We start from the raw sequence: 26793 nt of genomic DNA, 5'->3' as shown, positions 1-26793 counted from the left end.
CACAGTTCACTTTGATATATCCTTGTGGTGGGGGCTTTCATCGATAGTTTCATGTATCGATCTCGCATAAGTTATATCGGCCATATTGGATCAGTATCGACTGAAATTGATCCTTGATCCCTAATCCCTAATCCGTAATCGATTCTGATTGGTAATTCATATTATTTCATGTGTAAAATAATAAAAAATTAATACTTCTTAAAAAAGGGAAGGCCAAAACTGATCGATACCCATCCATCCAATCCAAATTGGTATCTGATCGGTATATACCGTCTCCTAAATCCTTACTCCCAGTTGCAGCAGGGACAGTAGTGGATTCGCTTTGTTCACTTTGATTTTTTCCCATATTCAATAATGACAAGCTTAAACTCAATTCAATTCAATTTATGAAATTTGATTCTCATTCTCCACAGTGAAGTCTTCACACTTGGCGCCAAGATTCACTTGTAGCATCGCCAGCAACGATTATTTTGTATTAAAAAAAAAAAATTCGGATATATATGAGTTAAGAGGAGTTAAAACGGCACCAATCCATTTAGGTTCGAATTTACCACTTCCTTATTTCTTCCGAGTCTCAGACGTGTCTTTGCTCATGGCTATCAACGTGTCGTCTTCACTTTCTCGGTTACCGCCGACGATTCTTGATAAGCCCATTCCCCTTCCTCCCTCAACCTGTCTCTGTCTCTCTCTATGCCTGTCACCCTCAGTTCCTTACTATTCGTTTCCATCGGCTAAAGGATGAATAAAAGGTTATCTACATTTCTCTTTCGTTTATTGTAGACTTTTTTTTTTCCTTCTTTTTTTCTGTGATTGTTTCTCTATCCTCTATCTAGGTTGCCTGATCAGTTGTTATCTGTTCTGCAGCTGCTTGAGCTTTTAATTTATATAATTTTTGAATTATTGGGGTCTTGTTCCTCTTGCTTTGTCGAATTCTTTTTAATTAGTCATTGGTGTGGGAAGATTTTGCTTTGGGGTTCAGGGTTTTGGACAGTTAGATCATGAGTCATGACTACAAAGGACATGGTTCTGTTTTGATTGCTTATTATCAAGTTGTTCAATACTCCTAATTCTGCTGTGCATGATATTGCATTTTGTGATAATCATTTGCATGGTCTTTTTTATGTTATGAATGGTTGGTTTTTCACGGAATTTGATGTTTTTGGGAGCTAATAGGATCCTGAAGATGCTTGTATCATGGGTTAGGATATTTGGGATTTCAGTAGGCTTATTTCCGGTTGCCAAGTTATCTGGAACTTTTTTCGCTTTAAATTTGTCTATGATGAAGACTATCACTCTCATTGTACAAGGTGTGGACAGAGGACAGCTGTAAATGTTAGCCATTTCAATAGTTTGGCCTGTATTTGTGATCCGTAATGATCAACTTGTGAGATTTTCTATTGATCAATTTTTCACTATTCCCCGATTCTTCACCCTTTTTTTTTTCCCTTTTCTTTTCTTTTTCTTGTAGTTAAAAATAAAGCTTATTTGGTGGATTATTCAGTTTTTTGGCACATTTTTCATTGGTCTTGTAGTGAAGTAGGTGATTGGTTGATGTGATTTCTAAACATTGAGTTATCTTGATAGGACATGAATCGGCATGGAAGCACAAGAAGGGTTGATTGATGTACTGGGCGTCGTTTGAAATTTTGACTAGTTGGTGAAACTTAGCATGGTGTTTCTGTTTTGCCGAAGGCTTGAAATTAGCAAAACTATGAACACAAAGGTTGAAATGAGATTAAATACTTGAACTATGAAAAATATTAATAGGAATGACCACAAAATCAGGTTTTACCCTTATTTCCTAAAAACCAAAATTACTTAGTACTCCCCTTGACAAGAATTAACTTAAAACCAAAACTTGATTGTGGACCTGGTTTTTATCTCTTACAAGTTCCTGTATTGAAACCTCTTGGCTATGTGGGATAACTTGGCCTTTGGCTCCCTAAAAGATTGCAATTTCTCCATGAGACAATGGTCAATGAATTGAAGATGTTGTGTGTTGTTATAGCAGGGCTCCTGATACTTACACTGAGAAGACAGCTGATTCAATAGATTTTACCTTATATCCTCAAGTTTATTGATGTGACAACTCAATATAAAAATTCTATTAAAGTGATACCCTTCTATTCTCACTCAACTTTTGTCTTTCAAATACTTTTGACATCGCACATGCATAGACTCTTATGGAAGAAAAACGCATTCCTTGAAACACTTAAACTTACCATAGTTGTCAAGGCTTCCCCTAGGTGTCTAGGCTCTTTCTTGGGTCCAAGGTGACAACATGCCTTGTTCACACTTCACGAGTTTACTTTGATTTATGTTTACTTTTTATTTATGAAGATCCTTATATTATATTATATGTTGGGTTTATTTTTTTTTCTTTTTTATTTTTTATATATTAGGTCATTACTAGCATAATTATATCATATTTCATTGATATGGCTTCTATGTTGCATACACGAATAATTATATATTTATATTATCATTGCTATATTACATATAGTCATATACTGCATGCCTAGGTGGGCCACCTAAGTTCCCCTCCAGTGGCTTGGTGACAACTATGAAACCTACAAAGATAAATGATGTACTGTAAATACTGGAGTTGCTTGACAAATAAACTTTGTTTGCACCTACACAGGAAAGTGAAAAGGCCTTCTTTTGGGCAACAAAATTGCCATTGTTCTCATTTGAAGTAAGAACCCCTGCTCAGAGTTATTAATTCCAAGGTTGCCTTTACTTACCTAAACCTAATGGAGTTCGATCACACAGATACAATATCAAATGATTTATGCGCACCACTTTCCGCACACCAATTCTGACATATTATGTATTTATTTTGATGGTAACATATATATATATCTATATATAACATATGTCTATTTATATCATTATCTCCAACAATTACTCCTTTTGTTAGTATTAATGTAGTTTCTTGGATGTGGTATTGTCAATCGTTCTGCGTGCAGTGTGTAGGGAGATTCAATGGTTTGTTTTCAACCTTTATGGACGAGGTATAAATTGTTACGCGGGCACTGAAAGTGAGATTGGAGCAGGGAAGGCACCAATATTGGCAGATAATGGTGGAGAGGGGGCTGTTTCTTGAATTAATGACAAGCATGTTCCTCCTGGTTACAGCGCCCTTTTTGTTTTTCAAAAGTATATGTTTATTTGGTGTGAGAACAGTTTTTCTTGCTGTCCACACTTGGATACTTCTGGTGAAGGCCATAATCATCTTCCAAGTGAGCATATGCTGTAAAGTTATGATTTGGACAATTGCACTTATATCTCTTCCATTACGAATTCTGAATGCCCTGCATAGGGAAAGGCTGGTAAGTTCATCTGCTCATTTTCCTACTATTTTTCTTGGCTCATGAAAATAACTATCAGGTTTCGTTTTAAAGTTCACCACATTGGAACTGCCAGATGGTTGTTTATAAATGGAGCCATATTTCTGTGTTGACCAAGGGCAGAACTTCTAGTAGCTATGGTTGTATATATGGGTTGATTTTTTATGGTGAGTGTGTTCCAGTTGAAAAGCAAGGATGGTGGCTTTAGTCTCCTAGGTTTAGGAGACATTTCTAGATCTGAAATTCGATCCATTATGGAGGTATTGTATCTTTTAGTTGAGTAAGGATATAAATTAGTTATGCCCATCTTCTAGTGTGTGTTTTAAGATTACATCGTTTTGAAGTGTGCCTTTTATTTGCAAGATATGGGCCTCCCACCCATCCATGCTTCTAAAATGTTATTTTAGGGAATGAATGACTTGTGTCAAATCGACACCGGCCCTCCTTTATTTATAATAGTAGAGATATGAGTACAAAGACAAGTTTGCCCCTATGAACAGATCTACCCTTATACCCATATTAGAACACTCCCCCCCAAGTTGGTGCATGGACATCACACATGCCCAACTTGCCCAAAATAGGACGAAACACCTAGATGATATCCTTACAAAGGGTCCTAGTAGCCCTGCTCCAGTTTTTCCTTGGTAAAATGCTTGTCAATCTTCACATGCTTCGTAAGATAATGCTGAATTGGGTTATGTGCAATACTGATAGCTGATTTATTATCACAATACAACATCATGGGCAATTTAACAAGCACACCCAAATCCTGAAGCAACCCCTGAAGCCAAAGCAACTCACAAATGCCATGTGCCATGGCTCTGAAATCGGCCTCTGTACTAGATCTAGCCACCATGTTTGCTTCTTGCTATGCCACATGACGAGATTGCTGCCAATAAAGATAGCCTGAAATGGACCATTGATTATTTTGGGGAACCAGCCGGATCTACATTAGTATGTGTGTCTACACGTATATGATCACAAGGAGAGAATAAGATGCCCTTTCCTGGAGCTGATTTTAAGTAGCGCAAGATACGTGACATAACCTTTGTATGAGAGGAATAAGGATCGTGCATGTATTGATTCACCAAACTAACAACATGAGCGATGTTTGGTCGAGTGTGGGACAAATAGATTAGTCGTCCAACTAGTCATTGGTATTCACCCTTATCAACTGGTTCGCCATCCTTGCTCTTCAGATGTGTATTGGCCTTAAGAGGAGTATCAGTTAGCTTGGATCTTAACATTCTGGTCTAAGAGAGAAGGTCTAGAGTGTATTTTCATTGGGAGAGAAAAATACCTCTAGTAACCGAGCCACCTCAATACGAAGGAAGTATCTTAACTTGCCCAGATTTTTAATTTTAAATTCCTTACTTAGGTAGATCTTTAGCCATAACAACTGTGTTATCAACATAGACAATGAGAATAGTAACATGAGAACCTACCCCTTTTATAAATAGATTGTCGTTAGAATTACTCTGTATCCTACTGAAACCATAGCTTTATGGAAGCAATCAAACCACACTCTGGGAGATTACTTTAGCCCATGCAAAGCCCACTTCAAATTGCATACCTTCTCTTCAGTCTCCTTGCAAGAGTAACCTGGGGGAATGTCCATTTACACTTCTTCCTCAAGTTCACCATGGAGGAATGCATTCTTGACATCAAATTGTTGAAGATCCTATCCTGAATTCACTGCACATGAGATGATGATGACTGACTATATTCATCTTGGCAACTGGGGAGAAGGTCTTCATGTAGTCAATTCCGTAGATCTGAGTAGAACCTCTGGCTACCAATCTAGCTTTGTACCTATCCACAATTCCACATTTCCATCTGCCTTTTGCTTGATTAACCCATTTGCATCCCGCTGGCTTCTTGTGTGATGGAAGAGCTACCAAGTCCCAGGTGCCATTTTTCCCAAGTGCCCTCATTTCTTCATCAATTGCACCTTTCCATTATGGTTCCATAAATGTCTCTTGTTAGTTCTGAGGAATAGAAACAGAGGAGAAGGAAGACAAAAAATCACGATAGGAAGAGATAGGGAGTTATAAGACACTACACTGGAAACGGGATGTTGAGTAGAGATCTTATTTCCTCTATGAACAACAATTAGGAGATCAAGAGACGAGTCAGACGGAAGGGGATTACCTGATGGGATAACAGACTCTGGATCAGAGGGCAATTTTCCAAGAACAGTGGTAGTAGTGGTAGTGGTGTCTCTTTTCTTACAACGAGTATACACCAGTAAAGGTTCTTTTCGAGTAGATTTTGGCTCCCTAAAATAGAACTTTCTAGTTTTATCCCTTTCTCAACCACATTCTCCTCTTTTTCCTAGACAAATGAACTATAATCATCAAGTGAAGCAACCAGTGGTACATCTTCCCTTTTGGTAGTAGACTCCCCTTAAAGAGGTGCCAATGAATGATAAAAGGCCTTTGTCTCATGAAAAACCACATCCATTGCAACTAGCATGCGTTGAGGAGGATTGTAACACTTATAACCTTTCTGTACGGTAGAGTACCCAAAAAAGATGCACCGAAGACCCCGTGGATCAAGTTTACTGTGGAGGTGATGATTTCCAGCAAAGCAGACACAACCAAAAAACCTTGGGAGGAAACATAAAGGAGGTAGAACCACTGAGCACCTCAATAGGATAGCGGAGTCCAATACTTGTGACAACATCCGGTTAATAAGATTAGCAGTTGTAAGGACTGTCTCACTCCAGTACTGGGCTGGTACATGCATTTCAAACAAAAGGGAACGTATGACCTCCAATAAGCGCCTATTCTTGTATTCAGCAACTCCATTATGGCGGGAGTATCATCACAATTGGTTTGTTGGACAATGACATGATTTTATAGCAAAGATTGAAAAGAACCATCCATATACTCCTTACCATTAATAGTACGCAAAATCTTAATTCTAGCATCATACTACTAAGCGATGAAATAACTGGAAGCAGTGAAAAACCTCATTCTTATGATGCAACAAATATATCCAAGTAAGCCGAGGATGATAGCCAATAAAAGTGACAAACCATTGATATCCAATCATAGACACACAACGGGCAAAGCCCCACACATCAGAATGTATCAGTGAAAAAGGGACAATCCTTCTATTATCAGAACTAGAATAAACATGTATAGTCTGCTTGGAAAAAAATAGAAGCATCATAAAAAAACCGGTTCATATAACGTTTCTTAAATAAATCTGGAATAACTCAAGATAAATTTCCCAAAGGGGATGTCCTAAACGATGATGCCCATCTATATACCTCTGACAATGCAAACTCGGAGTCTGTATAATGCGTCTGAGTCGGAGAAACCGTGGGACATGCACCATCAAATAGGTAGAGACCACCACTCACTTTACCATTGCCTATCATTGCCCCCGTCACCAAATCCTGAAACAATGGGAAGGAAAAAAGGTAACTTTGCAGTTGAAATTCTTAGTAATACTACTAATAGACAATAAATTAGTAGAAAATTTTGGGACATGCAACATAGAAGAAACTAACATAGGAGAGCACTGGATGGTCTCTATCCGAGAAACAGATGAGAGAGAATGGCAACTTGAACTTTATTTATACCTGATGGAGGATAGTTTAAAGAATAACTAGGAGAACTAGTCATGTGATCTGTTGCATCTGAGTCAACAACAGATGGATGATGACCACCAAATGAGATACCTAAGTGAGCAGAGTGGGACTCGGAGGTAACTGGCAAAGAGGAGTAGCAGCAGCAGATGACGATTAGGGTTCCAACCTGGTCATTAGACGACTCAGAAGAGAGATCTCATCCTATGAAAAAGAAGCACCAGTAGCACCAGTGGGGCTAGCTGCAAGAACAACAAAAACATCAGGTACTTCAGATTGATTTGCCTGGGACTGGTTTGAATGTCCACGAACTTGGCCATGACGTTTCCAACAGGACTCCCTAGTGTGCTTCTCCTTACCACAATAATCACATTTGACAAATAGCTTCTCACTAGTAGAACGGACACTGGATTTGGTAGTACCACCAAGAGGCTTGGACTCGATACCTTAACCCATAGTTAGCAAATTCGGATTCGGGAATTATTCGGGCAAAGAATTATTCAGAATAATTTGATTAGTTAATTTAAGGGTTCGGTAAAAAAAGCGTCAAAAAAGCGGACAAAATAAAAATCGGATTCGGATTCGGATTCAGGAATTATTCAATTACAAAAATAAAAGTTGGGAAAAAGATTCGGATGCTATTTTTATAATTTATTGTATCTATTTTATTTATTAAGTAATTAACTTGATATGTACAGCTAAAAAGAGAAAATTATTGTAGTTCAAATATACAATACAGTAAAAAACTATGAAAAAGTTGTTATTGAGTGATGGAAGCAATGTAACAATAATTCAATTTCCAATGCATGTTTTAATGCTTCTACTAATTGTCCTGTAGGAACATAAAAGTTCAAAATCACATCATTCAATCCATGACTCACCTAATTCCATCATCCATGCTTAAAAGGAAAAACTATTCTAAATAAAGCAAAACATCCACAAAAGCATAACAATAGTTATTACATCACCATAACTTAAGTACTCAACTAAATCATTATATACTATCTAGGGGTTGAGTCTCGTTCTCAGTAAAACTAGCACTTGCACCAAATAGCAAGTCCTCAGCAATGCTATCATCCACATCATCCAACAATCTCTCTAGCTCTTATCAACGTCCTCAATGCTAATCATTGACATTAATATTGTTAAGATTAATGGGCAACATGTTTTTCTGTTCAAGTTCACCCATTTTTTCCATTATTAACGAATTCATCTTCATGTAAACTAAATCATCTAACATCGCTACTGACAATCTATTCCTTTTTTTTTTTTTTTGTGCTGCATCCCAGGCACTCCAATTTCTCTCACAAGCCGAAGAACTACATGGTTGGCTCAATATTTGAATGACATACTTCTGTAAGATAGGAATAGCATCACATTGCATATGCCACCAAACCCCTGTCATTGGTAAAAATATATATATATATATATATAAATATACAATTTTAAATGACAAGTAATTTTTACATAAGAAAGAATAAATTAAAAATTTTAAAAAGAAAGTAATTATTACACTTACGAGGATGACTAGTTTCCATCATCATCTTGGCACTAGGAGTAAAAATAGTGCTAGACTTCATGTGGTATACTGCCAGTTGTCCATAATATGCTCTCCTCTCATCTTATGGAACCACTATCTCACCAATGAATCTGTTGCATCTTTCAATTGAGGAATCTTTTTGAATCTTTCAATTGAGGAATCTTTTTGAATCTTTGCAGCTGCATAGTGAATGATACCTAAAATATTTCCATCCCTTCTATTATCAAAGATTCTCAAAATTTGGTCATACCGATGGTCTATCTCATAAAGCTTCTCCAATACCTCTCTTGCTCTTTCCATTGCTTCATACAAATACCCTGATGTAGCCCCATCACCATCAACCAAACGAAGAACTCGAATGATTGATTCCATAAATCTTAAAATCTCTTTTGAATCATTCCAAAACGACTCCCTTTGAATAGTGTCCACTACTCGATCTGCTTCAACAAATCTTGAATTTCTTAGACTTCTCCACTCAGCTGATGCAACTAGGAGTCTAAGCTTCTCTTCCACTTCAACAATTGACTGAAGCATTAAAAAGTTTGAAGCAAATCTAGTTTTGCAAGGATATTTTAGATTTTTGTTTGTGAAACTCCTCATCAACTGTAAGACAATTATTGACTTGTACAAGTAGTCAATAATTCTTTTCGCCTCATCAAAAATTTCTTGAACCCAAAAAACCTTTCCATAGATGTCCTTCAACATTAGATTGATACCATGGGCTGCACATCGAGTCTTAAACAACCAACAATACTTTCTAGTAAGCATATCAAGTGCACTTGAATAATTGGATGCATTGTCTGGAATTATCTGAACCACTAAATTTGGGCCAATACTTTGAATCTCTCTGTCAAGAATATCAAATATATAAGGAGCAGTCGATCTAGTATGAGAACACTCATTTGACTTAAAAAAGAGAGCACCACCCGGGGAATAAGCAATCACATGAAGAAAAGACCGCTTCTTTAAGTCAGTCCATAAATCAGACATGATTGTGAAACCAGTTTGCTTCCAAGAAAATTTTACTTCTTCAGCATTATTTTCAAGGTCCGTTCTTGCTTCAGGGATTATTCTTCCACGACGGGTTCCATAACTTGGAATAGGAACACTAGGACCATAACGGGCTGTGCACTTCACAAACTTGATGTAAGCATCCGATTGAATAACATTGAAAGAAATGTTATTTTTAATAAAAAAGTCACGTAGACATTTCTCCCAAGTTGGTTTGTCCATCTTAGGGATCATTTCCTCCATTGTAGACTGCCTTTGACTAGTTATAGTTAAAGGATTCAAAGGAGAAGAACAAACTATACTCTCACCAATGGTACAACTCTTCCGCTTTTTATTACTTGATTCAGAATTAATAGCAAGAAGAGCTTCTGCTTGGACATCATCTGATACTTTCTCACAAGAGGCAACATTATGACCACTAATCTTAGCTAAATGATACTTGAGGCGAGTGAGCCCTCCATAAACTTGTTTTTCAAAAAATTTGCATTTGAAATGTGAACTATCAAGTTGCTCAGCATGTTACCAAAACTTATCTTTTTGTCTTCCCATTTTTCCTATTTGTTGAAAGTTGAAACACAAAAAAAAAAAAGCAACATAAATCATTTTATATAAACAAACAAATAAAGCATATTAATAATTTCATTACATGAGCAAATAGCCTTTGGATAATTAAAGAATCAAGTTTTCAAGTCCCACCAACATGCATAGCCTTTACAATAGCATTGGTCATTTACACCTTATGATCATTTTCTGAATCAAACAAGAAGACCTTACCATAGTTTCATTAGCATGCATAAAACTATAGAAAAAACGAAAGCTTGACATTGTAAGCAATCAACTCTTAAAACTATTATCAAGCAAATAACCTCATAAGCTAGGACCCATCAACTGATTAGAGTCTAGAAAGGCTGAGACCCAAATAGAATGATGTTCAGATTCAATATGAGAGTATCTAACCAGCTGACTTTGAGTCATGAGATGGAAAATATTTTACTGCATAGACCCACCAGTTATGACAGTAACCATTTGTTCAAGTTTTCACACACTATAGCTACTACATCCCTATTGCAATTGTTGAAGAAGAACCACAAAATGAAACCAAATAAATTATAGTGTTTCTTGACATTCTTGAATAGTACAGTCATAAAATGCAAAGTACAAGCAATTGCAAACATAATACTGCAACCATGAAGTTGTATTTGAGTCCAGCATAACCAAGCACTGAAAATGATTACTCACAGCCTGCTCTTCAGATCCGTAACCCACAGGTTCTCATAGTTTACAAAGAATAGAAATGAGTACTGATTGGTCGAAGAAAAAAAAAACACTCAAGAAAAAACACATACCTATAGAACTAAAGAACACATTTCAGATTTCAAAGCTTGAACAAAACACTCAAGAAAAAAAAAAGGGTTAAGAAGAACTGAAGAGCACATACCTGCAACCAGCAAAGAAGAGTCAAGAGACTCAAGTCTAAGTGACCGGAGTCACCGGACTACCGGAGTATCACAGAAGGGACAAGAGAGAAGAGAAACCTCTGAAGAAACGGCTGAGCAACCTCTGAAGAAACCGCCAACCAACCTCTGAAGAAATAGAAGCTTATTCACGGTCGAGCAACCTCCTTTAGTGCTCCTGAGCTCACATCGTCATGGCTTCGGCCGAGCAACCTTTAAAGATCCGGAAGTTTATGAATCTATCCCAAAACCTTAAATTATCTATCAGAGCTTCATATATCCCCTGTCTCAAGATGAAGTTATGAAAAAGAGACGTAACAAAGAGGAGATTTTAGGATTATTACAGAAGAATTAGGTGGAAAAAGAAGTTGGGAAAACAGAGGCGGAAATTTGGGGGAGAAGTGAGAACGAAGAGGCGAAAATGTGGGAGAACGAAGAAGAAGATGAGAAAAGTTAAAACAAAACCCTATTTCGGTGGTGGGCTTTGTTATTCGACTTGGTTTTTGTCTTTTGTCTTTTTTTTTATAAAGTGTGTTTCGTCCGAATAATTCGGTTTAAAGCGGTTTGGCCCGATTTATTCGCGTTTTTAAATCAAATTAGAAAAAATCGTGATTTTTACCGAATTTTATTTTTAATTTAGATTCGGTCAGAATTTTTCATTTAATTCAAAAAAATTCAGTTCGTCCAAATTATTCGTGAATAATTCAACAACTTCAATAACAAAGCCTTAACCAAAATATAATGTAGAGCATTCTTGTGGAGTAGGCTGGTGCATAACTGTACGCTGACTTTCTTCAGATTGAACTAGAGAATAAGCTTGTTCCAGTGTGGGAAAGGGGTCACGATTGAGAACATGTGCCTGGATTTTATCAAATTCGACATTCAGACTGGCCAAGAAATCATACACACTCGGTACATCTTCACGCTTTAAAGTACATCTTCACAATTTTTAAAGCCAGGAACATTAGTGGCACAAATATGTCGATAGGTCTTATGGTAATCCAGTTCCTGCCACACACCACGGAGTTCAGAATAATACTCAATGAGTGTCATATCCTACTATGTGGTACCATGGATTTTCCTGAACTTATAGCATCGTGCATTATTCCCTACTTGGGAGTATTTTGCTTCTTGACATATCATAACAGCGGTATCTAACAACAGGTAACCCCGAGCAATGGAAAGAGTCATCAAATTCAACTAGGACATAGCCAGGGAATTTGCAGCATGCCATTTGTCCTGTGCAGTACTAGCAATAGTAAAGCAAACAGTAGTACCTATGAGATACCCGGAATAACCATGGGAGCTTAAGATAGGTAGCATGATCTAGATCACATCAAATAGTTGCTCCCTTCCAACTTGATGGAGCTAGCAAGGAACGAGTAGTAGTCATTGTTGGAATCACAACCAACTATGTCCAAAACAATTGATGCATCTTCAGATGTCGCCATGGCTGCTGGTCTCAAAGAGAATCATGAACTAAGAAAGTCAAGATCTAACAGCTCGTCGAGGTTTGTGAACAAATCAACACATAGGGATCAACCCATAAAGAAGATCCCTGGTGGGAAGAACCTCACCATCGAGGGTGAAAACCTACTCAAACCAAAAGAAAGAGAGAGAGAGACAAAGTCATGGAAGAAAAAAGAGAAAAGAGAAAATTCGTGACAGAGAGAGAGGGACTTTCGAGTGGTAGAGGGTCACTAGATGGAGAGGTGTGAGGCAAGAGGGTGAAAAACTGAGAGAGGAGAGAGGGTTTGCGAGGGTCACCGGGGGGCATTTAGGCTTTTATGGAGGGCGAGAGAGACGATGGGGGGAGAGAGAAGAGGAGAGGTGATGGAGAAGGAGAAGAGGAGAGGCGATGGAGAGAGATTTTTAGGGTTTTGGGGCACCAAAAGATTCCTGCTCTAATACCATGTTGATATGGGGAATCAATGACTTGTATCAAATTGACACCAGCCCTCCTTTATTTATAATAGTAGAGATATGAGTACAAAGACAAGTTTGCCTCTATGGACAAATCTTCCCCTATACCCATATTACAACATAATCATGATGGATAAAAAACTTTGCCCCTTTCCCTCCTCTTCCAGCTCCACCTTGCACCCTGGACCACCTGGCTACCAAGTTACAATAATAGATGCTAAATAAAGTAATGTGGTAATGATTTATGACAATTATTTAGTCTTCTTGTCCATTGATAGTTGATGTATTCTAATTCTCTTTACATCTTCCAATCTTACTCATTTATAGATAGATAGATTGTCAACAACGTATGGGTATCTTGTTCTAGCAATGTCAAAATAAACTTGTCATTATATTCCTTGAAGTTGTGAATAATTTAGATGGATTTTTCATGTGACATTCTCAAAATCAACTGATGCAATTGCAAGTCGAGAATGGTGACTGGTTTCATACTCTATGGCTGTCATGGTTCAGAAACATGTTGAAATCTTGGCAAAATTTGGCTATTTTCAACAAGGCCGAGACAAAACAGGTGGCAACTTAAGGAATTAGCACAATTTTGTTCATTTATATCGAAATTTCAGCCATGTCTACATTGTAGTGAAAAATGCAGTGTTTCAGAAAAATTCCGGCTTTGCAGCTGAAAATTTCACTCATTTCGGCTGTTTGACCCCCCAATCACCAAACAAAACTCACGGGCAACAATGCACTGTTTCGGAAAAATTTCAATCATTTTGATCAGGCCAAAATGAGACTGAAACCCAAGTTTTCGTATTATGATGGCCGTGGCTGTGTTTTCTTATAATGGGCGGAATAAAAGATCTAAATATTAGGCCTTACTAGGGGTGCATCAATTTACTCAAGTGTTTAAGTCAGAAGGATACATCCTTGGGAGTCCTAAGATAGTTTGTAAATTTGGAGTTCCTATATTAGGAACAACTATTTTTCTTGCAACAAGAGTCTCGTTGAGGATCTAAACCCCCTATAGTTTCACAGGAAAGTGAGCATAGAGTCTTTTGATGGAGTTCCATTAGGTGTTAATCCTGTTTGGAGGCCTATGAGCAAGCTTGGGAGACCCATAAAGTGTTAGTGGCAGTCTAATGGGCTAAAATTGACCTTTGGGTAGTTATGTTATAAGCCGGGCCTGTATTTTTTAGGGTTTCATTGTAATGGGCCTAATTTATAAGTCCATAAGGTCGGGGATAAAATTAGTACACGGGATTAGTAGTTAAGTTGAGTGTTTGAGTTATAGATTAAATTTTGTTTTTGAGTTCATTTACTTATTTGGCTGTGTTATAGTGATCAGTAATTCTTTTATGATATACAACAACAACAACAACAAACTCAACCTTATCCCAACTAAATGGGGTCGGCTACATGGATCCTAGCGAAAACAAAAAGGAGAAATGAAAGTAGGAAAAGAAAGTAAAAAGGTAGTAAAAGAAAGAAGTGCAACGCCATCGGGACAGGAAAATCTCAGCTAAATGGGATCAACTACATGGATCCTTGTTGATGTAGGTCAAGCTATCGATTGGGCTCTAAGACTTCCTTATTTTTTAGGGATTCAGGTAGATATCCAATTTGCACAAGGAGATATCGATTCTGCCCAGTTAAAGATATCAACCAGCTTATTTGGGAAATATAATAGTCATTGCCAGCTGGTTTGTAAGAGAATAAAGAAGCGCAGCGCCAGCGGGACAGGAAAATCTCAACTAAATGGGATCAGCTACATGGATCCTTGCTGATGTAGGTCAAGCTATCGATTGGGCTCTAAGACTTCCTTATTTTTTAGGGATTCAGGTAGATATCCAATTTGCACAAGGAGATATCGATTCTGCCCAGTTAAAGATATCAACCAGCTTATTTGGGAAATATAATAGTCATTGCCAGCTGGTTTGTAAGAGAATAAAGAAGCGCAGCGCCAGCGGGACAGGAAAATCTCAACTAAATGGGATCAGCTACATGGATCCTTGCTGATGTAGGTCAAGCTATCGATTGGGCTCTAAGACTTCCTTGGATTCAGGTAGATATCCAATTTGCAGAAGGAGATATCGATTCTGCCCAGTTAAAGATATCAACCAGCTTAGTTGGGAAATATAATAGTCATTGCCAGCTGGTTTGTAAGAGAATAAAGAAGCGCAGCGCCAGCGGGACAGGAAAATCTCAGCTAAATGGGGTCAACTACATGGATCCTTGCTGATGTAAGTCAAGCTATCGATTGGGCTCTAAGACTTCCTTATTTTTTAGGGATTCAGGTAGATATCCAATTTGCAGAAGGAGATATCGATTCTGCCCAGTTAAAGATATCAACCAGCTTATTTGGGAAAGATAATAGCCATTGCCAGCAGGTTTGTAAGAGATTATCCTCAGAATATTTGGAGATATCGTCCAGCTCTATGGGAGAAGATTTCTCCAGAATTCTTAGTGGGCCCTATGGCCAAATCGTGAAGGAGTTTGACAGCTTTTAATAGTGATACTTTTTATGGAAAATATTTGGTCGTCAAGTGCTGATTTGAATGAAGATGTTTAGAAGACCCCCAAGCGAACTCGCTTCAAGGAGATAAATCAGGGACAAACTAAGGAAGATCTTTTGGAATTTCTTTTTCTTTCGTAGTAGTTTTCTATTTCAGTTTTAGAAAGTGGATTTTCTTTCAATAAATAGGATCTTAGGAGTTTCCATTTTTAAGTAGATTTGCTAATGTAATTAGACTCTATTTTGTAACCAATTAGAGGTAGGATTTATTTCCAAATTGGGATGTCCCTAGAAGATCTTAGGTTGTAACCGGTTTCGTTACAAATAAAGGACAATGGCTTTATGCTATGACAGTGAGAGACAGATCTGTGGGACGCAGAACCCTAGTAGGAGGCTAGGTTGGAGTTAGGTGAGAGGCCTGCTCTGCAGTTCAGGTGGGAGACTTGAACATATCTTTTTCTTCTTTATACTTCTCTCTTCTTCTATTTTCTTTTCAGTTTTTCATTTTTCATATCTATTGCTTCCTTGATCTCAGATCTGATCACAGATTTGACTATTGGGCCTACTTGCATCTGAGGTCCCTAATCTGGATTTTCAGATTGCATTACTTCTTCTATATTTCTCTGGTATCTTCTTTATTTGGATATGATCCAAAGGTGCTAGTGGGTTCCACAAATAAGGTCTATGACCTGTCATTTCCCAGACCAAGGATCAAGTCCTAATTAGTAATTGAATCTGATCTTTTATTTCTTTGAAGGTACTGTTCATGGGGACTTTTCACCATAGATGCCACGGCGCCAAGGCTAACTAAGGCATTGGGGGGCTGCATAAGCTTTTTAAGTGACAAGCCACCCGCCTTAAGGCGAACAAGGCGCCTAAGGCGATAAAGTGTTATTTGTTATTTTCCCTCTTTTCTAACATTATTTAGTATAACCTTGTATCGTCAAAAATTAACATCAAGCCACATCAAGTCATCAAAAATCAACATCAAGCCACATCAAATCATCAAAAATCAACATTAAGTCATCAGAAATCAACATTTAGAGAATGCTCTTGTTCTATAATAAGTTTGGCTTGTCAAATATTTTATTTTTACATGAGATAGGTATAGCACAAAACCAGCTTTCCAACAAGTCTAAGATTTACTTAAATTTGAGTTGTAATGAGAATGTTATGTTCTGGTCAAATTTATTTTAAAGTGCATGAATGTTGTTAAAATCGCTTGAATGAAAATAATTTTATAGACATAAAAAAAAAGATTATTTTAACCATGATTTTTGGTTTTTAGCAATGTTTTACCATGATAAGATTTATAAAATTTTCAGAATTGAGAAAATCCCTAGCATTTGACATTCGTGCCCTATGCACGAAGCTCCCGCATGTGCGAGGTCTGTCGGGGCTGCCTGGGGGGGTTTGTGCGACCTTACCCCGAGAATGTTGAGAGGCTGTTTCAACCGCTAGACCACCAGGTCGCAACATTCGTACCTAACCGTTGGACCAAGTGCGCCCCTTAAAAGTTGAAAATCGCCCCTACAATAAAAAATCCAGTTTTTGTTCTTAGACTAGGGGCTCGACTTTTATTATTTTTTAATTTGATTTTTAAACTATTTTTATTGGATTCAAATGGGGGGTATTTTCTTATTTATGAGTAATATCTTAAGTAAATGAAAGGAAACATTTACCTAAATGATATTTGACATAAATTAATGCCAAAATATAAGACGACATGCAGTGCAATAAGGCAACAGTCGCCTAGGCCCCAGGCAAACTGCTTGGAAGGTGACGCCTTGACAACTATGCTTTTCATTCAGATTTCTTCCATTTTCATATTTTTTTCTAATTCATTGGATCATGTCTTCATTATGTTCTAATCCTACAACTTCCTTGAAACCTTGTTTATCTCTTATCAGTATTTCAAACCAGTATTTCACGATTTCTATGCCACAACCAATAATTTCTTCCCCATCACCAATCCATTAAAGTTCAGCCCTAGAAAGTCCTACGTCAAACTTGGTACCTGCTTTATCAATTGCTCAAGGAACTTTCTAACGTTACTTCTACAAGACTACTGGTATTGAGCAATTAAAAAAAAATATATTGTTAACTACTAATCCACATTTATGATTTAAATCTGGCCCGGAGGAAACATTTAGTCAATCCTGTTTGACTAGTTGACTTGGTAACTACTGATCCACATTTATGATTTAAGTCTGGCTGGGAGGAAAAGGTTAGTCAATCTTGTTTGACTAGTTGACTTGGATTTTCTAAATGACTGCAGCACACAGCATATATGATATACCTACGCCATCTTTTCCATCCGTGGTCTTTTCTCCTCAAAATATACATCTCTCTATACTATACATGCTTTTACTTCTCTGGATAGCCTTATGCAGTGACATTCCTTCTTGAACCAAAGGTCCATAATCCTTATCATTTGGATGGCAATAATGGACAACATGCTTCCTGGTATGAAGTAAACAAAGATGGAAACAGGCAACTGTCACAATTGTAACCTCTAAATGGAGCCAATCCAATCCTTCTCTTTTCTCCTGTTCAAATCTCCTAATTCTATTTCACCGTATTCTTTACTTTTCAAAACTAAAGTAATAAAAATGAATATGGTTTACTAGAGGATTTTCAGTTTGTTTAGGGTTAGAATTTTCGTCTCATACAGATAAAAAAAACCCTAACACAGTTCTCATCCATATAAAGTCGCCTTTTTCATTTTGAACGACTTAATTCTCTGTGTTATTTTCCTTGCAATTTTGTATCCTAAGAGATTGCCCTTTTATTCCACCTTCAAAAGGAACATGGGCTTCTTTTTCTTCTTTAAATTGGTTTTTGCCAACTTGTGTTGGTGAACTGCATGACTAGGATGGTTCAGGCAGAAAACTGAGCAGTTCAAATGGCCTTTTATAGGTTTTAATTCATTTGGGGAAATTTATTAATTGTTGTGCATCTTAGATCAGTTGTTCTGAAAGCTCAAAACTTATGGGTTGGTCTTGGACATTGGGTTTGGATATGGTGCCCCACATCCTTTTTACAGACTCATTCCTCAACTTGCTTAGTCATTTAACTGATCTTAAATGGCATCTACTGTTAAGTACACTATCTACGTACTAAATTGCTTGATTATCATGAATTGTCTTCTCATGATGGCATTAAAATTGTTTTGACTTTTTAAGCTTTTAATGTTTTCGCTTGGTCATATTTGGTCATACATGACCTGGATATGGGGTGCAACTTAAGTTACACGAGGATAGATAATAAGGTGGTGAAAATTGATGAAAGGGAGGTTTTGCAAAGTGATTATTTTAGGTATCTGGGTTCAATCACAAATAAAGAAGGTGATATAAAGGATGATTTTTCACAAAGAATTAAAATAGGATGGATGAAGTGGAGAGGTGTGTTCATTGTGTAGTGTATTTTAAAACTTGAAGGAGACTTTTATAGATAGTTATATGACCAGCCATGATGTATGATGCAGAATGTGGGGCAGTTAAGAAGCATCATGTAGATAAACTCAATGTAGTGGAGATGAGGATGTTGAAATGGATGAGTGGTAAAAGTAAGAAGGATAAAGTAAAGAATGATCACATTAGATCTGATTTGGGATTAGCTCCGATACATGATAAACTATGAGAAAGTCGTTTGAGGTGGTATGGCTATGTTCAATAGAGGCTTTTGGATGCTCCAGTATGGAGGAGTGATTTGATTCAGATTGAAGGAACTAAAAGAACTAGGGGCAGACCTAAAATGATCTTAAGAGAAGTGGTATTGAAAGACAGCATAGCTTAGGTCTTGTATCAAGTATGATGTCGAATAGAGCTGATTGGAGAGTAAGGATTCATGTAGCCGATGCCATTTAGTTAGGATAAGGCCTAGTTGGTGTTGTATACATGACCTGGAAACTATCATTTGGTTCCTAACATGTAACACAAAGATAAGTCTTTCTGATAAATAAATTGACATATTTTGCATTAGATTAACTATAATTGATCTTTTAGGTATGCTATATCATTTATGCCTTTCCCTTATTTTATATGGTTTATAGTAGGGTTTTCAAAAATTGCGTATATATATTGCTCCGCTAGTCTGGGTTTCACATAAGCATTCCTGAGCTGTACGAACCTTGATAATAAATGCTTCAAACCTAGGGAAGGACTGTTTTTACATGCCACAGTTAGGAGTTTGAAGTGCGATATTGACTGGTCTTGCATTGTGGTTGTGCTCTTTTACTCTCAATTATTGCATTTGTTTCCAAATGGAAACAATGGGTCCAAATGATTATTAATCAGTTCTTTGCATGATTCATTGAGGAAGTCTTCCTTTGAAGGTTTGACATTCCTCCTTCTTGTGCTACGTGGAAGGGTCATGTGGCAAATCTGGCTGTTGGATGCTTGGGGCATGTTTTAGAGGGCTATTCATCGTATTGCAGAGCCAAATTCTTTGTAAAACTGTTTAAAATATGTAAGTTCAATAAGTTTGTGGCCATGCATGACCTGGAAATTACAATTTGGCATGAAACAAAGGGAAAAATATTTCTGATAAACTGATAAAGATTTGGAATTGAGTTATTTCTTGGTTTTCTACTCCTTATATGGTTTCCCTTGGGCTTATTTTCCTGTCATTCTGCTCTTTTACTCTCAGTTATTGCATTTGTTTCCATATGGCAACCATGGTCTCTACTGATGTTAATAGGCAAAAGGTTATTTGTACATCTTGTTGAGTAAAGCCTTTCTTTGACAATTGATGGTCGACCTAGTTGTGCTGCATAGAAGGGTGATGCAGCAACTCTGACTGTTGGAAAGGGCATGTTTTGGATTGATCACAGATCATATATTCCATTTTATACACTCCCCGATGTATTGACGTTTGTGCTTATGTTTTCAACTCATATTTTTTTCCCAACCAATTTTCAAAAGTTTGAATTTTTAGTCGAATTCAAAATTTCCCCACCTGACTAACTCTGTTGGGCTTAAACTTAGGATTCTGGGTCCTACCTGTCCCCAAAATTTGGGCCCTATTGTATGCTACATGTCAGATATTAAGGCCATACAAGAAGCCCTACTAAGTGGGCCATACAGGAAACAATTCTTCATATATAGCAACTCAAAATGCTTATCCCTATGTTGTTGATGTTGCATTTTACCTAATATATCATTTGCAACCTTTGCTGGCTATATGCAGCTTGAAGCTCATCTGCATGAGCTGCAATATCACTTCGAGAATCTTGTGTGGGATAAGATGGAAGCTGAAGAGATGCTGCAACTGGCCCTTAAAGACTGTAGAATTTTGGAAACAATGTTATCAGAACTTGAAGAGGAGCATGAAAAAGCCCTTGCCAAGATTGAACTATTAGAAAATGAGGTAATTTTTATTTTTTTTCTTGTTTTGTCCTTCTACAAAGCTAAAAGGCTATCAGGGGTTGGGTTTTGTCCTCTTGCTGGCTGCCTGGTTCTTGAGCAACCTTTTGATGATCCATCCAACTTTTGAATTTCTCAAGAGTGTAGGGATGTTGTCTTTACTGTTTTAATTGAAGTGAATACATTGTTAGCTCAATGCATGCAACAAAGCATATCTCTATTAGGAATACCATGATATGATTTTAGAATTATTAAATTCTGGGAAGAATATGATAATCATGTTATCACAATAACCATTGGAAAGATAATAGATCGACTTTGGCCATATTAAAGTGGAACAGGGGACCTTGCAGTTCCATTCTTTTCTCTATTCAAATATCAGCCCTATGTCTCTGTGTTTTCACGTTTACAATTCTTTGCAAATTATAGAGAGGTGAAAGGGGCTTCTTAATTCGCAAACAAATCCTCCTACATCTATATATAAACGCTGGTTCATCAAGAATACATAAGAAAAGTACTCTGAATTGTTGATTCATCGCCAGAGATGGCTTAGGTGTGGAAGTTGAAGGCCCTTGATTCCAAGTGGCCAAACACTATGAAATACTTTTTCTGAAAGACCTCATCAGTCCCTATAAAGATTACAAATAAATACGAATGATTTCTAAATAGAAAATTTACTTATTAGTAGCCACAGCATAACTGTCAAAAAGATATAATCTGGGCCTGGAGGTACTAATCATGGATAGTGGGGGTTCACTTTTCTATCTAATGTCTACTTGTTCTCAAATGGTGAAAAGGAAGTCATTCAAAATTATGTATCAATACGTGGTTGGAGTTTATACTTGATGGTGTTTTGGGGCTATCATCGAGTTATTAGTTGATGTTAACATTGACTATGAGAGGTTGAGGGCAAGGAAAACCGTCCTAGTTAGGAGGCAACCCACTCTATGCATCACTTGGTGGATTTCTTCTCTTCTACTGATCATTTAACTTCATAAATTGATTAAACAAGGTTTTAAACTCCATGCGTGGTTGTCTATTATTTCAAGATTGTCTAGGACCTAGTTTATATTTTTATGTCCAAAAAATATGCATGAAACTCTCAAAACATTCAAAGTTAGAATTACTTAATGACATTTTCTGGTTTGGACCACCTCTTTTTCATGATCGAATGCACACCAATAGTCTCTCATGTTTAGTAATTCCCTGATCCTTTTGGCTCTTACAGCTACAGGATCTGAAGGATGAAAACTTTCGATGGAATGAGGTACAGGGGAAGGGTCTTTGGGACTTCAAACCTCGAGATGTCCCAGCTGGCTGCACAGATGTCCTGGATGTGAAAGACAGTATCCCACTGGAAACCAAGTATGGGGTCCAGTCGCTAAAACCTGGTAATGGAAGTGGCGTGATCCTTCAAGAACTGATGATGCATAGAGATGCATGGGAAGATGAGATCAAAGGCAAAACCCAATCCCCTGATTTTCTCGAGATTGGACCAAGGGTTGTCCCAACATCTCTGATGGTAGATGAAGTACTTGACCACCGCAAGGGGGTTGCCCTATCACAAAGCATCTTCAGTGCAATCTTATCGCTTTTGGTTGGTATGATAATATGGGAGGCTGCAGATCCCTGCATCCCCCTTGTGGTAGCGCTCTTCACTGTAGTTGGTATTTCTTTGAAGAGTGTTGTGCGGTTCTTCTCCACAATAAATAACAGCCCAGCATCTGATGCAGTGGCTCTCTTGAGCTTCAACTGGTTCATTCTTGGCATGCTAACCTATCCAGCCTTGCCAAGAGTTACACGTATGTTGGCCCCCCATGCTGTAAACCTAATGAATCGTGTGTTTGGTTGGTTTGGTCATTCTGCATCATAGCTTGCTTTGTTGGAAAAGTTTCACCTTAGAGATGATGTTTTATCTTCTCAGTAGATTAGACATGTGCAGTGGGAGTTCTTGGTCATCTCTGTATAGATATCTTTGTCAACTTTGTTTCAAGTGTGAGAGTTTCTTCCTTGTTTTTCTGTAATTCATATCTTTTGCAAGACTGATCCCTAACAATTTCTAGCTGGAATTGGTGGTGGTACCACAGATATACAATCTGGCTACATTGGTTTTCTATTTTCATTGAACCTTTGGCCCTTAAATTACAATAGTAATAGTCAAAATACAGGTTACTCTGTTTGGTCGATTAACAATATTATTTTACATAAAAGTAATAGTCAAAATAAAATTATTTTCAAGGTCAAAGACAGATTTCTTTTTTGGCTAACAAGAACTGACAATTTTCTTCACTGGTGAAATTGACAAATCAATTATACCTCTGTGCTATACTCTATTAGTAGATTTGACCAGGTGACCTTTGATGCTATCAAAAGAATTTGGATGATAAGTGCCATGTGCAGAAGGATTTGTTACAACACTTAAAAAGTAATGGTCTGAAAATTATTGCAACCCATATAAATATCCAACAGAGTAACTCTTGAGGGTTTCTCATGGATGTCTCTCTGAGGCTTCCAAATACAACTAATTGTATTTCGTGAGGATCAAGACAAAAATTCGTAGTTCCTGTCTCCTTTCCAAACCTTGGGTGGTTGGAAAGGGACCAACCAGACACAAAAACAGGAGAGGGGGAAAGTGAACATCCTCCCTTTTTTACTCTCTCTCTCTTGTTTTGTGTCTTGCTAGTAAGGATGTGAATATGAAATCGAAACTGTTTATCAAAATCAAACCCAGTCGTTTATAACGAAATCGTAAAACCATTTAGTAAATGGTTCGGTTCTGGTTTCAAATTTCAAGCCAATTAATTAAAGGGTCAAAACTGAACTAAGCCGCTTAACCTGTTGATTTCAAACTAAATTGAAACCGTGAAAATCGAACTGTTTACACCATCAAAACCGATCAGATTAACCTGTTTAACAATTAAATAGGGCAGCGGCAAAATCGATATATCATTTCCAAAAAGATAAAAACCCTAAAATAAAAACGATTGGGATTTTGAAGCTTTGGTATGCTTGATTGATTGGATGTATGATGAGACTTTTGGAGGTAATATATTTTTTTTTAACCTCGTATAAAATTCTTTGGACATTAGTTTCATATTCTAAGTAATTGTTTTCTTCTTTTATATAGCTAAGACGGATGAAGAGGAATTATTTAAAGCCCTGGAATATGTATTTTCAGAACCTTCTACTCCTACTTTAGCATCATCCTCCACTACTACCGGTGTTCATTAGTATTTAGTAGTTTTGTTTTCATTTCACTTTTTCAATGTAATATTTTCTTTTACTTAGTTGTTTGGTTGTTTCAACAAAACATAATGGTTTGCATTTCACATTCTCAAGATTGAATCATTTGTCACCAAAAGCAAATTTTAGTAAACATGCGGATAAACTAGCAAACCGATTGCTAACCGTTTAGAAACCGTGAAACTGAAACCATTTAAAAACCGTGGAACCAAAACCGTTTACTAAACGGTTGTGATTTCAGAAAGTGCAACCGTTCAGTAAATGGTGCGGTTTTGGTTTTAGCCAAATAATGTGAACCGAATTGAACCGCACTATTTAAACCAAAACCGAATCGATTAACACCCTTACTTGCTAGTCCCTCTCCGGAGTCTGTATGGCCGGAAATCAATATGTTTATTAGTTTCAAATTGATTGATTCGTTACATGAATTTTGTATGGTCCTGGGTCTCATTTGACATTACAATCATGATGACACATTGTCTTATTTTCTGACAGATGATCATGTTCACCCTTGCTATCCTACAATCATATGATGTTATTTCTCTACTTATCATTATTGTTTATCATTGATCTATTGATGCGGAGTTATTCACAATTTTCTTGAAAGTCACCACCACATCTGATGGAGGCCCGGTAGAAAAAGAGAAGAAAACTTTAAGAGAACTCAGAGTTGCAAGGGAGAAGAGAAGAATCACACAAAGGGGGGGGAGGGAGGAAAGGAGGTCACACGTCTTGCATCATACTCAGCATCAAAACATTCAATTCAATTCATTCTCAAAATCTATCCAATAACTTGGATTACAAGCTTTTATATAATAACTGGAAATTCAAACTTGCCTATTTAAAATCAAAATTAAATTAGCTACTCCTAATTACTTCCTAGGTTTTAACTAATGAAATTAGAAATAAAATAAAACTCAAATTGGTAACTCCCTAATTGATTAACAACTGCACAAAATAAAATATTATAGATCTTCCCAAATAAAATAACTCAAATTTCCTAAATAAAGTAAATCTTATATTTAATTGATCCCAAAAATCAAATCAGATCCGGTTCATCTCGGTTGAGATTGCTCCTAAGGGTTAACCTAATTCAGCCTCAATTCTGCATCAACTCCCCCGATGTTGAGAAAAACTCGTCCACGAGTTTTAAAGAATGATAACAGTAAAAATTCATGAGCGGGGGTAAATTGTTTGTTGTCTACATTGCGAACAAAATCCAAGATGTGAAGATGTGGAGGTACATTCAAGTCTGAAAAATCATGGGGAAGAACGAACTCATGATGGTGAAAAATAGCACTGCATTGATGTCCTTCATTACTTGATCCATGATTTTCTCACGTTTCGTTGTCATCACCTGTTCCATAATAGGACAGTCTTTCACTTGTGTTGATGTATTTTGTTTGTCTTGTGGTTGTACTATGGGTATCACTTTCTTTGGCTCAATCAATCTATAAAGATTAAATTTTTAACACATGTGGTAAGCCTGGAGGGTGCACACATTATTGTCATGATCAAAAATGCCGTCTCATTGTTCTAACCAACATCGACCCAATTTAATGATGCGTTAAAGAGAGTCAAACACTTCACAAAAAGTACCATCATAATAATGAGAAACAGAAAATTTGACAAATACACCATCCTCTAATTAAAAAATGATTTAATTGGTCTTTGACACTATATCCACTACAAACCGTGACACAAAATTATCGTGTTGTCTCTCATCAATCAATAAATGAACAGGTTTTTCATTTGGCAGTCGCACTCTGAATTTGAAGACAAAAGGTTCCATGACAATAATAAAAGGTCCAAATAAAATGAGGAAAAAAAAAATAGTAAATATATGGAAATCCTTTAGTGAGTGGTAAAATTGTAACTATGGGAAGTTCCTACTCTACTCACAAAAAGGTAATGACAAAGGATAATAAGGATGAGGTGGAATGTAAAATATGAAATGGGGTAAAGGGGATTAATTAATTAAAAGACAGGGGTGGGGGAATATGACAGGATTCGATCTCTTGATCTTCCCCCTTAGATGCCAACTCTTCAAGCCGAAGTTACAACCATTAGAATTAACTAGTGTGAACTTAATTCAAATATTATAGAATTACATAATATAATGTTCCACCTAATACCAAAAGATTCATATTGCGGTTTAATTAGCTCTATCCACCGATCACTAAAGAATGATTGATGAGATGTGCTCCCCATTAGGGGTGTCAATTCCAAGTCCGTATTGGTAGGCCCAACCGAACCCGATATGTTTATCGCCTAACTTAGATCGGCCCGATTAATAAACATGTATGGCTCAAGCCCGACACGTTTATAAACAGGTAGTACATGGTGCAACCATCTAGCCCGACGGGCTCCCTATCGGCCCTACACATTTATAAGCCCAACTTGAACCGACTCATTTAAGCGCGACCCCTTTAATACTACTTGTATTTTTTAATACTATTTTTATTTAGTGCTACGACTATGTGATATGTACAGTTGAGATGGTGGTGATTGTTATCTGGACATTCATCTTTTTCAAGCATGGTTTAATTGATTTAAACTTGCTCAACTTGGGTTGTATAGGCATAGTTTAATTGATTTGAACTCCGTTGGGTTAAAGATTGAGTACCTTAGTAACTTAGCTACTTTTCCCATCTTTGGCTTAATTCATTTTAACTATGAGATCTTTTTTTGCCATGCTCATCTTTGCCTCATTTTATTAGTATTATTTTCAAACACATTTAAAAGACTAATTTTAAAGAGGGCCCATTTAAAGTTATATAGGTCTATAGTCCGGTT

General features: G+C 37.1%; 1 protein-coding gene across 1 annotated transcript; it reads left to right on the top strand.

The window, feature by feature from the left end:
* The first annotated feature begins 529 nt into the window (after window positions 1-529).
* LOC122081704 lies at window positions 530-22876 on the top strand. The gene is made up of 4 exons (XM_042648901.1): window positions 530-749; window positions 2970-3332; window positions 20579-20758; window positions 21983-22876. Exons 2-4 carry the CDS (start codon window positions 3081-3083, stop codon window positions 22625-22627), a joined length of 1077 nt encoding a protein of 358 aa, XP_042504835.1. The 5' UTR covers window positions 530-749; window positions 2970-3080; the 3' UTR covers window positions 22628-22876.
* The last annotated feature ends 3917 nt before the right edge of the window (window positions 22877-26793 follow it).

This window comes from Macadamia integrifolia, chromosome 6 (genome assembly GCF_013358625.1).
Source record: "Macadamia integrifolia cultivar HAES 741 chromosome 6, SCU_Mint_v3, whole genome shotgun sequence".
Classification (NCBI taxonomy): domain Eukaryota; kingdom Viridiplantae; phylum Streptophyta; class Magnoliopsida; order Proteales; family Proteaceae; genus Macadamia; species Macadamia integrifolia.
This window is presented reverse-complemented; position numbering and strand designations above follow the sequence as displayed.

Coding starts and splice junctions, on each gene's coding strand:
- LOC122081704 (XM_042648901.1), top strand. CDS start 3,081: ATGGTGGAGAGGGGGCTGTTTCTTGAATTAATGACAAGCATGTTCCTC. Junction 3,333..20,578: donor CCCTGCATAGGGAAAGGCTG/GTAAGTTCATCT, acceptor GGCTATATGCAG/CTTGAAGCTCATCTGCATGA. Junction 20,759..21,982: donor TTGAACTATTAGAAAATGAG/GTAATTTTTATT, acceptor TGGCTCTTACAG/CTACAGGATCTGAAGGATGA.